Source organism: Sprattus sprattus, assembly GCF_963457725.1.
Source record: "Sprattus sprattus genome assembly, chromosome: 2".
Lineage (NCBI taxonomy): Eukaryota > Metazoa > Chordata > Actinopteri > Clupeiformes > Clupeidae > Sprattus > Sprattus sprattus.
The window spans coordinates 16,152,524-16,165,205 of NC_137921.1; the positions used below are offsets into that span (position 1 = coordinate 16,152,524).

The 12,682-nt window shown below is 39.2% G+C and overlaps 2 protein-coding genes across 2 annotated transcripts in view; both read right to left on the reverse strand.

Annotated features, from left to right (window-relative positions):
- Window positions 1-724: 724 nt before the first annotated feature.
- Window positions 725-4,011, reverse strand: LOC308360386 (retinol-binding protein 2-like; the record flags this gene model as incomplete). The annotated part of the gene is made up of 4 exons (XM_080832296.1): window positions 725-775; window positions 1,216-1,317; window positions 1,797-1,975; window positions 3,939-4,011. The coding sequence occupies 4 exons, from the start codon at window positions 4,009-4,011 to the stop codon at window positions 725-727; spliced, it is 405 nt and encodes a 134-aa protein (XP_080688422.1).
- Window positions 4,012-11,841: 7,830 nt separating this feature from the next.
- Window positions 11,842-12,682, reverse strand: part of LOC308360385 (retinol-binding protein 2-like) — a 6,418-nt gene continuing 5,577 nt past the window's right edge. The window contains exon 4 of the mRNA XM_080832295.1: window positions 11,842-11,962. Within this exon, the coding sequence (XP_080688421.1) occupies window positions 11,909-11,962 (54 nt within the window). The 3' untranslated portion in view covers window positions 11,842-11,908. The remainder of the gene's footprint in view (window positions 11,963-12,682) is intronic.

Below are 12,682 nucleotides of genomic sequence, written 5' to 3' on the forward strand. Positions count from 1 at the left end.
GTATTGCTGTTTTATGTTTGACTATGAAAAATGTAGGCCTACACTGATGCATTTTACAAAAGGAGAAATGGCTCAACGAGTCATTGTCATTCATATGGTGTGATTTGATTATTGTGTTTTCAATTTTGCACTTCTGTGTGCTGTAAATGCTTGGTAGTGTGCAGGAAATGCTTAGCTGTGTGTACTAAATGAATGTATGTGTGTGTGTTTTGAAAATATGGCTGTGTGTACCAAATGAAAACACGAGTTCCATTTTGTGAACAGTTAAGAGATTTGATAGCAAAGAGTCGTCTTGCAAAGGGAGTGTCAGGTTTAGCATTTTGTGTGTGAGGTTTTCAATTTTCTGTGTGCAGTTTTGAGAAAGACGTTACTGTTTTGAAAAACGGGTTTTAGCAACAGTGAAAAACTGTAATAAAAACCTGTTTTTGTCAGGAATAACAGGTCAATAAAAAGCTTTTTTTGTCAGGAATAACAGGTCATTTTAATAGGCCTGTCATGTTGCGTAACGCACTATTGTTGTTGTTGTTTAAAAAATACTTTTTATACGATTACGAAAATATTCGATGGTTGCAGCCCTACACACATTTAGGTACACAGATATGTAAATACACAGTCACATGACCAAAGAAGAGGTTCAAACTCATTTAATTGAAAAGGGTTATGAATATACAACAGGTTGTATCATCAACAGAGCTGGATTAGATGGGACGGGGCCTAGGTAACACTATTTCTTCTTGAACACCTGGTGACACACCGTATTCTCCACTGTGATTTCCTGTAACACACATAAGCATGATTGATTGAAAACTCAGTGTGTGTGAGAGGCTGTTTGTTGATGTGGCCTAGATTCAGAAAGTGCTTCTCAAGTTATGTGGTTTCATGCACGCGGGAATGTTTCAATGTGAGTGCAGTTTCATGTCTTTGTGTTTACATTTGTGTAGTTCTGGATTTAAAGGTATATATATTTTAAGGTCCAATCTGTGTGTGTGTGTGTGTGTGTGTGTGTGTGTGTGTGTGTGTGTGTGTGTGTGTGTGTGTGTGTGTGTGTGTGAGAGAGAGAGTGTGTGTGTGTGTGTGTGTGTGTGTGAGAGTGTGTGTGTGTGTGTGTGTGTGTGTGTGTGGTGCCTGTGGATGCATGCATATTTGTGAGGTCGGTTCCATCTTGTCTGTGTTCTGCTGTGATGAGGGGATGATCAGGGGGATGTGTTGACCTACCACATAAAGCTGGTCTCCCTCAATCCAGTGCTTCCAGCCACGATTGGCCTTCTCCCCCTTCTGCACACACACCAGTTTATCCCCATCCCATGTCACCGTTGTCTGCATGAACACACAGACACAAAGACACAGAAATCACTCTCACTATTCATACAGACGCAGAAACACACAAAAGCATGTCTAGTTTGTGGTGTATGTTATGTGGTGACTAGCAGCACAGTCCTTTCCTTGTTTTATTAATTGATTAAAATAAATGAATTAATCTTTTAATGTTATCTGTTTCTTTTCCAGTTCTGCAATGCACTGTATCGGCATTGTTTCTTCTGAGGACATTCAGGTTTTCCTTATCTAATCTCAACTAGATAATCTAGTCAATCATGTACTCACTTTTAAAGCAACACTATTCTTGAAAAGATATGTGTTGGCGAAGACACTTGTGTAATTGGAAATATGTCCCATACATTTGTATTGATCTTTTTGTTATTACAGCACTTGTAACTGTGCGGTAAAAATAACTTGCCAAACTTTTGTCAGAGTGATAGACCAGTTGGAGTAATACAAAATGGCGCGTGCTGCTGTACCATGACTTTCCTGTTGTCCAGCCCTTTAGTCTGTTCCTCAAACTCCTCTCCAATGGTGAAGTTGACTTCGTAGTTGCGGAAGGTGCTGTTGGTTTGGGTTTCGAAGCGGTCTCCGTTCTGGACAATGATTTTGGTCTGAGTAAGGTGGGCTCCAATCTTACGTGTAGCAAAGTCGATGTCTGCCAAATTAACATAACAACAGAAAGTGATTTTGTTAATACAGGAACTTATTATCTCGAGGCAAACATGGATCTGTTTACTAAATGCCTTACAAATGTAAAATGCTCGCATGTCTTGTCTTTTTGTATGTATGTGGGCGTTGGGGGTGGAACATGGATTTTCACGGATTTGAGTCATGTTAACTTGACAGCTATGACACACGCACACACAAACACACACACGCACACACTCACGCATGTACCCGCGCAAGCTCACACACACAGACACACAGACACACACACACACACAAACAAAGACCTCCCTCAAGCGCCTCACGTAGACTCATATAATCCCACAGTGCAACAAATACAAGTAAATGAGTCTAAATTCACGCTGCATGGTAATCACCCATGCACACACACAAACACACACACGCACACACGCACGCATGTACCCGCGCAAGCTCACACACACAGACACACACAGACACACACACACACACACACACACAAACAAAGACCTCCCTCAAGCGCCTCACGTAGACTCATATAATCCCACAGTGCAACATATACAAGTAAATTAGTCTAAATTCACGCTGCATGGTAATCACACATGCACACACACAAACACACACACGCACACACGCACGCATGTACCCGCGCAAGCTCACACACACAGACACACACACACACACACACACACACACACACACACACACACAAACAAAGACCTCCCTCAAGTGCCTCACGTAGACTCATATAATCCCACAGTGCAACAAATACAAGTAAATTAGTCTAAATTCACGCTGCATGGTAATCACCCATGCACACACAAATTCTCATTCACTCAAGTGTGCCTGACTGACTTGATACGAAATTATCCTATTCTAAAAGTTCAGCTGGAATCAGCCAACAAACTGTCAAATTAGTAGCAACTGAAGTCCCCATTACATCTTTAAAACAACACTAAAATGACCTCAATAGTAAGTCCCTTTGGATAAAAACATCTGCCAAATGACTAAATCTAAATGTAAAATACATTGAGATTTAATTAATGAAAACATATATTATGGTAAGCTTTGGTGTTCTACGTTTTTTTTCTTTGAGTCGTTAAGTGGTTTTAGGTTGAAGGTCATATGTGTGTTGCCAGGCAATTTCATACATAAATGTGCTACCTAAATGAAAACCTACAGCTATTGAACAAACATTTTACTAGACAAAGTGTCAGCTTCCCTTTTCACTCCTCTCCTCCAATCTCTCTCTTTTTCTCTTCTCACCTCTTTCTTGCCATCGCACTCTCTTCATCACTTTCACTCCCAGTGTACCTGTATGGCATTATTAATCTGTGTATATATACTGTATATGTGTATATCGCGACTCCAGAGGCAGGTCCCTGGAAATATATTACTACAACCCTGCAGATTAGCATTTACTAAAACGTATACGCCACGTATACAGGTTGCACTCAGCCTACCTTCACGTAGCCAACTGTAGGGTCTCATTTATAGGTCTGAGATAGGGTAAATATTTTAGTTTTCTGACCCAATTTAAACTCATTGTTCTTGTTGGTTTCGTAAAAAGTCTTCAATAACTTCAGCAAATCGGCAGAGTGTGGAGCAGAAAAGGTTTATTTTGCCAGTGCAGTACCAACAGCAGAAACCTGAGCAATTCACAAAAATATACTGATACACAGAGATTTACCATTGTTTATATACATCTGATGAGGCCCTCCTGTCACCCCCCCCCCCCCCCCCCCCCCCGGGATGGTCTTTAAAGTGTTTTTTTGAAGGTCAAAAAAACACTGGCTCTCATAATAATGGACACCATTCTTAGCTGGTCCGTCATCGTGGCCGATTGTTCGCGCCTCATGGCTGACTCTTAACCATCTCTATCACAGGTGCTCTAAATCGCCCCTGGCTTGGAGCCCAGTTTGGCACAGTGTATATATGTGAGTGCAAGTGTATTATAGAGAAAAGGTGCTTACCAATGGCCTTCAGGAACCCTTCAAAGTTATCATTCTTGATCATCTCCCAGTTACCGTTGTAGTCTGCAGGCATTTTTACCTTGGAGTGTTTGTGTGTTAGTCGGAGAAAGAAAAGGTCCCTGGTCCTGGGTCAGAAAAGGTAAAGGGTTGAGGTACATAGTTTCAGCTTTTTATATGATACGTGGGTTTGGGTGTGGGTGTGTGTGTCTATGTGTCAGCGTGTGTGTGTGTTTGTACCACGGGTCAGAGTTCTAATACGTTAGGCACAGTCTGTGGCAGACAGTCAAGTGTGTCAAGTAACTTCATGGTTGCTTCCAGTTGTACAGATGAATAACCTATAATTACTGAGCAATGATGCAGCCACGTAGACAGAAGTAAAACACAATCAAAGAAATACTTGCAAACACAGGGTATTGAACTATGACAGGTTAAATACCATGTGTTTGCCATGAGTTAATAGACTCACTGTTATATCTACCTTCCCTGCCCACACCTGTATGCATTCAGAGCAGAGCCACAGTCACCACAGGACCTTAATCCGAGTCTAACCTCCCCTATGGGGGCGAAGAGTCATTGGTTTCTTCACCAGGATTGAGACAAGATGGAGCCTATTGCATCACCTCTCCTTTGTAGCTGGCCTTAATGGACATGTACTTGATACTATAACCTGCGCTGCAGTTGTATGCTCTATTGATAGCAGAAAAGGAAAAAACATTATAATGTGTAACCCAAGACTAGGCATTAAGTTTGCATGCCAGGCAATAACCAGTCAATAAAAAAAGGGAGATCTTCACGCTAGCTTGTCATAGCTAACGTACCAGCTTTATCTTACCACTACATTAAATATATAATGAAGGTACAATCAGTGGTCAGTGGTTCTCAAACTTTTTCTGTCTTTTTCTCATCATCACGAGCCCCACCTGTCCCTCATCGCTCCAATAAAATGGTAGGTCAAGCTTAAAATAGTCCAATTTTAGAGAATAAGTTCTCAATGATTAGGGGCAATCATTGCCTCAAATGGGCTAAGTTCCAAAAATAAAGAAAAAGGGCCTACTATGCAATTGTGTTATCAATGAAGGCCAAGCTTAAAATCTCCCTTGTATTAGCTTATCGTCCACTACACTTTCATGCTTGGGAAAGGTTTTTTATCATTGTTATCAGTGAGAATGGTGATGCACCAAGATCAATGCATTGCCAATGAATATTAAGTTAGGAAATGTAATATATAATATAGCACCATATAATCTGAATAATCTGATGGCAGTGACATCATTATTTTAGATTAGATAAGATTAGATTCAACTTTATTGTCATTGCACAGAGTACAAGTACTGAGACATCGAAATGCAGTTTAGCATCCAACCAGAAGTGCAAAATAGCAATAAAAGTGCAGAGTATGTGCATATGTAAAGTGGAATAAGTGAATAAATAAGATATATACAGTAGGAGTTAGGTATGAAATATGAACAGAATTGGGACTAGCAGGAATTGAGGTAGGAAGTGTAGTTAGATATGATATAAGTAAATATATATAAAAAGTACAGGTGTAAGTATTAGTGGTGGTAAAAAGTAAAGAGAAGTAATATAATGAGTAGTAAGTGGTAAGTGGTAAGGTGTAAGTACAGTTAGTACAGTAATACAGCAAAAATGGATTGTACAGTTAATACAGTAAAAAGTGGGATAAACAGTAAAAGTGGGATTAAAAAAAGACATTCTTGTGCAAATGTTCAAATGTGCAAATGTTCAAATGTGCAAATGTTCAGTGGTTGGAGGGTGTGTGGCAGTCAAGCCAGGGTGAAGGTGGGAAGTCCAGTCTCAGGGGGGAGGTGTGTGTGGGGGTGGGGGGGCTATCCCCGTGGATCATAGTTCAGTAGGGTTCATCCACAGGGATGAAGCTGTTCTTGAACCTGCTGGTACGGGAACGGAGGACCCTGTAGCGCCTCCCAGAGGGGTGGAGAGCAGACAGTCTGTGGCTGGGGTGTGAGCTGTCCTTGGCAATGCTGTGCGCCCTCTGCAGACATCTCTTGCTCTGGACAGACTCAATGGTGGGACGAGTGGAACCAGTGATGGGTTGGGCAGTTTTCACCACCCTCTGCAGTCTTTTACGGTCGGCGACAGAGCAGCTGCTATACCATACTGAGATGCAGTTTGTAAGAATGCTCTCAATGGTACAGCAGTAAAAAATTCTCCAGAATCTGAGGAGACAGATGGACCTTCTTTAGTCTCCTCAGAAAAAGAGACACTGGTGTGCCTTCTTGACTATGGATGAGGTGTTAAGGGTCCAAGAGAGGTCCTCAGAGATGTGGACACCCTGGCTACCTGCACATGGAAATGAACATGCCATGTTTTGCATCATTTTGCTGAGGTTAGCCATTCCTCTCTCTCTCCCTCTCTCTCCCTCCCTCCCTCTCTCTCTCTCTCTCTCTCTCTCTCTCTCTCTCTGCTGTGGTGTGAAGGGCAGCAGGATATGTAGAGGCGAGATTGTATGCACTGAATTATAGGGCAATGTGTGACATTGCTTGTGATTAATTTATTTGTGTTATGAAATATTTCGTAAATATGCTGTTATCAATCATTATTATTATCTGCCTGGTAAAAAAAAAGTCTTGCCTCAGATCATTGTTTGGAAGTATGGTGAAATATGTGTACCATCAAATATCTGATTTCTCATTCTAAATAATATCACACATGAATTCATCAATAAATTAATTATGATACAATCAGCACTTTATGCTTATTTTCCCCAGAATCATCTGATGCATGATTTCAAGGAGTCCTGAGGGTGGCAGTAGAGTCTAGCCTGATCATTATTACAGTTTTTCCCAATCGTTTTCAGGCATTTAGCGAATCATGGGTCAACTTCATCTAATGCTCACTTCTTCTTTGCACAGCAAGAGTCTTCTCTGGCGAATGGGTTAACCATTTCTCATTGCTTTCACACAAATTTCTTTGAGTTTTAACACACTTTTCAAAACAGTTTACACACTTCTCAGAGAAAGACACAAAACCTAATTGAATAACCATGTCAACACATTGCAGACACTTACAGTATTTCTCTGTTCCTAAAACACATTTTTTCAAAGCATGCCTCGGTTTCTCTTAGCTCTAAACACAAATCCCAAAACCACTCACACAAAATGCAAAACCCTTTATATCTCTTGCAAAATGACACTTTGGTTTCAAAACACTATTATATCACCTCAAAAGGGCATTTTGTTTTCAAACAACAAACACAGACCATTATTTGAGTAGACATTCTAAGCATTGATTGAACACTGATGTGCTCAATGGAAAACACTACTATGAAATGGGAAAACACTAGTATGAAGGCCTTATCAGGAGTATTATGCCTTTTCATCTCCAGTGTTACTGTATGCTTTCTTCTGTTGTAAAATATTGTAACTGTATAATGTTTTAACTCAAAAATGAAAGAAAAATGTAAAATAATAAAAGGACAAAAAAACTAGACTGCATCCTGTTCTTGCTCAAGACAATATCGACAATTGTTGTGTTGTGAAACATCTGAAAATACAGTTTGATTTGAACATTTGATTGGATTACAATACAGTACAGTAATGTTTCTGTGCTGATAGGACGTAATCAGTTGTGGAAACGTATATGACTTACTTGCACATAGTCATATCATACTGTAATTGTTTGACTCTATCAGAGTTTTTGTCAAAAGGCACCCTGTACACCTGCTTCATTCTCGAGATGTTCTGCCTTAGAACATGGTCCACTGTGGCTAGGCTCTTTGTATTGATGTTTAGGAATATGTCTTGGTCATCAATGGTTTCACTTTGTATTTGTTTACGTATACTGTAATTTTACAAATACAGTACAATGTAAAATATTCTACAGTAAAATACAAGAATACTATGCTCCTGATACAGTAAGGCATTCAAACTAGTGTTTACTGTCATACTGTAGTAGTGTTTCTTACCCATTCTCTCTTCTGAATGTCCGGAGAATCGGTGCAACTGAGAAGCGGCTTATGTTTGGTTGAACCCTCTGGCCAGCCTTGCCAGCCTCCTGCATGGTCAAACCCATGTTGACCACATGGTTGAACACATTGGCCTGAATCTCATCAGAGATACAGTAATGGCTCTCCGTCTTGCTCTTCCTCTTCATCATTTTCCTCCTCCTCCTCCTCCTCTTACTCTCACTCCTCTGCCCCTCTGATCACCACTCACTTCAATGTTGCCATAAATTGTTCTCCAAACTAGGAGCTAAAGTTTTGATTTCAAATTGCACAACAGCTTTGGAAATGGAAGTTTTGTCATTTGATTAGCAGTGTTTTCTGTTTGAACACAATGACGTTTTGGCATTGACGAAGCATGCAAAGTAGAGAGGATGGTGTTTAGTGTTTTGAAGAAAATGTGGTTAACAATTGAAAACTGTGTCTGAAGCAGAGAATTGTGTGTTGTGGTTTGAAGAAAGTGCGGTTAACAATTGAAATCTGTGTTTAAAGCAGATAATTGTGCTTAAAGTTTAGCAGAATTGGTTTAGGGAGTTGGCACTTGGGTTTAGTGTTCAGAGAAACCGAGGCATGTTTTGAAAAAATGTGTTTTAGGAACAGAGAAATACTGTAGTAGCAGCCTACTGGCACTGCTCTCTATATTCTAAATATCGTCAGCACCTGTGTGAACTCTCTGTGCAAAACTAATCAAGCAGTTCTCAACCTCTAAAAAAGGGTCAATAGATTGAAGTTGATACCAAGCATTTATCGAATAGGCCACCACCAACAACCTCAGGATGAGGACAAGGAAGAGGTTGTGGTAGAGGTAGAGGGGCCCCTGTCAGGGGATGTGGCATTTGTGTAAGATGCTCAAATGAAATTAGGGCAAGAGTCATTGATCCATAGTGAATCATGACCTCTCCATGAGAGAGGCTGGCCGAAGGGTTCTTTCAAACCTGAGGGTTCTTTCAAACCTTCAAACCTGTCATACTGTGGCATCAATTGTTTGTATGTTCAGCAATGACAATGACACTTTGCTGGCCTTCACAGTCAATATAATGTATTGTGTTTCACTGTATTTGCACTCTTGGCAACAACAATTTCTATACTTTTGTAAAGTATGTTGTCACAATACAATGTATACTGTAGTTTCACTAAAGTTATTTACAACATATACAGTAAAATTCTGATTACTTTACGTATATTTCCAGTATTTACAGCCTATTGCACTATTTTACTGTAACAGAATCAACACACTGGCCCACACTGGTGGCAGGGGGAGATTGTTCACTGCAGAACAGATTTTACCTTTTCACTGTATATTGAAACCTGTCATTTTGACGTAAAGAATATACATGTAATGTGGAAAAAGGACTGCAATACTGTAAATATTTTTGTGTCAGAATCTTTGCCATTTTGTGCACAGTAGAACAAATGTTACGTAATCAATGGTGTTGACAGGTCCTTGTTTAGAATATATGATATAGTGTTTAGCAATATAGCAATACAAAAACAGAACTACAATATTTTACTGTATACAAATTTTCAGATTTCGAATACTTTCTGACAGTATAAGTAAAAGTGCTCAGTACAAAACCCAAATTGTAGTACATTGTCAGGGGTAAAATAGTCAATACTGTGAGGGTGTTGCACATAAGTTGAAGTGATGGTTTCATAGGTTGATATTGAAAGCTGTATTTTGAGTTTTGCTATCCATTGTTAAACAAATGAGAAAACATACATTTCAACTGAGCACAAACTGTAGGTTTTGAAGGAAATGTTTGGTTTTGATGGGTGTGTGATACATTTTTGAGAAGGTAGTGTCATTCTGCAAACATTATAAAGTGTTTTGGTCATTTCAGCTTCTGTTAAGGGCTGTGTGTGAGCTGTTTTGAAAAAGTAAACAGTGAATGGAAAAATTCGCCAAAGCGATTGAGAAAAACTGTATTACAGTTTTTTACAATTGCTAAAACACTAAAACCCACTGCTTGAACAGAGTTCTCAGTTGCCTGAACTCATGAAGCTAATTGTGCAGTCTGTTGTCAATACCTTAAACTATTTCACACGGTAAAACACAATTTGCAGGTCTCACTTAGAATTTTCAGCAAAACTCTAAACACATTCTCAGTCTTAAAACACATTCTGCACTCTAATTCACATGTCATCCATACTGGTAAACACAAGTGGCAACAATCAAATACAAATAGAGAACAAATGTCATTGATTGAACACAACCACTCAAAATTGATTTAACTTGTATCAAATGATGTGACACAACCGATATGAGCCAGTTTAGGGAGCAAACAGGTTGTTGAAGGTGGGAAGGAGAAAGTCTGAGAATGAATAGAAGAAACAATGTGAGGGGAGGAGGACAAGTAAACACCACGTTGACTCCTTTGATTTGTGTCCCTTTTACTGTGGTAGTGTATACTGTAGTGGCCTACAGTGCATTGTAGGCTGTATAAGGACAATTACAACAAGTGGTATGGCCCTGAACATTGTGCTTTCTATTTGGTACAGTATCAGTTCTGATTGCCCAATAGATTTTGACTGGTTGCAGGTTCATATCAACAAAGAACAAGAGTGAGTTGTGAGTAGTGAGATGCAGGGTACAGTACTATAGGGGTACAAGAAGGAGAAAGAACCAACACAAATTAGAGCAAAGCAAAGTAGTAATTTCTGATACATTTGTATAGCTACTATGAGAGAACATGTTTTCATTCATAAAAAGACAATGATAGATACATATGAAATTTGTTTTGAGATTTAAAAAAAATGTACTTCTCCCTGAGAACTATATATTTTGAACAATATGTTTTCTATTTTTTGGTGTATTGTTTACTGACTGCTTGAAAGTGTATATAATTTTGATCACTTTGTTTATGATTTGAGAGCAGTGTTTGATTTTGAGCACAGGTAAAACTGTTTTGAGGCGAAAGTTTCATTTTGCAAGAGGATTCAGAGGTTTTGTAAATAGTGCTTGAAGATGAGGTTTTGTGTTTAGAGTTTAGAGAAAATGAGTGACTGTTTCAAGAATGTGTTTTAGCAATTGTAAAAAACTGTATTACACCCTTTCAGCATTTGACTTGGGTGTGACCGTTCATAAAAGTAAGCAGTAACTCTGTGATACTGTATTAACTCTTAAAAATGTCATGTAATTCATAGGAATTACTTTAAAGTACTCTGTCTGTCTGTCTGTCTGTCTGTCTGTCTGTCTGTCTGTCTGTGTCTTGTCTCTCTGTGTATGTTTCACTCTGTGCAAATGTGTTTCTAATTCCGTACTAATTGAAACCATTCTCTACTACTCCTTGGTGAATGGATCACCCAATTTTCTACTCTCGGCCAACCCTTAGGGTCAATATTCAGCTGGTGAAACCCTTAGGGTCAATATTCAGCTGGTGAAATTTGGGCAGCGTGCAGAGAGGGGAACTAGGGCTGATTGGACCAATTTAGCCAAATGGGCAGCATTATTCAAAGGGTGCCTTATTTCTTCAGAGGGGGTGAGAAAGAGAGTACTTGCCTGCGGATGTGGATGCGATGAACGCGGTAAATGCGGTGAATGCAGAGTACTTTGAGTACGGTTTGAGTTTGTTTTGTACAGATGTTTGGGATCATTGGAGAGATTTCCCTTCCAAAATAAATAGCTATATATTTTTCTAAGAAAACAACCATCACTTGCACCACTTTTTCCCTACTTCAGCACACAGTCATGATGGACAAGGGCCTCCATTCACATCCCAGCAAACAACAGTCATGTTGCTTAACTCCCTATTGATATTGTTGTTTAAAAAAGCACTTTTTATCCGATTACTCGATGAAATAATTGGTAGAATGCTCGATTCCAAAAATATTTGATAGTTGCAGCTCTACACACATTTATGTACACAGATATGTAAATACACAGTCACATGACCAAAGAAGAGGTTCAAACTCAATTTATTGAAATGGGTTATGAATATGCAACAGGTGGGATCATCAACAGAGCTGGATTAGATGGGACGGGGCCTAGGTATCACAATTTCTTCTTGAAAATCTGGTGACACACCTTATCCTCCACTGTGATGTCCTGTAACACACACACACACACATAAGCATGATTTATTGAAACCTCCTTCACATGTGTGAGTGTGTGAGAGAGGCAGTTTGTTGATGTGGCCTAGATTCCGATAGTTATGTGGTTTCATGCACGTGGGAATGTTTCAATGTGAGTGCAGTTGCATGCCTTTGTGTTTACATTGGTGCAGTTAAATGGATTTATAGGTATATACAGCCGCGGAAAAAATTAAGAGACCACTTCAAAATTATCAGTTTCTCTGGTTTTACTATTTATTGGTATGTGTTAAAGTAAAATGTACATTTTTGTTTTATTCTATAACCTACTGGCAACATTCCTACCAAATTTCAAATAAAAATATTGTCATTTAGATCATTTATTTGCAGAAAAATGACAATTGGTCAAAATAGCAAAAAAGATGCAGTGTCTTCAGATCTCGAATAATGCAAAGAAAACAAGCTCATATTCATTTTTAAACTACACAATACTAATGCTTTAACTTAGGAAGAGTTCAGAAATCAATATTTGGTGGAATAACCTTGATTTAAAATCACAACTTTCATGTGTCTTGGCATGCTCTCCACCAGTCTTTCACATTGCCGTTGGGTGACTTTATGCTACTCCTGGCGCAAGAATTCAAGCAGCTCGGCTTCTTTACATGGCTTGTGACCATCCAGCTTCCTCTTGATCACATTTCAGAGTTTTTTTTATGGGATTCAGGTCTCGAAATTG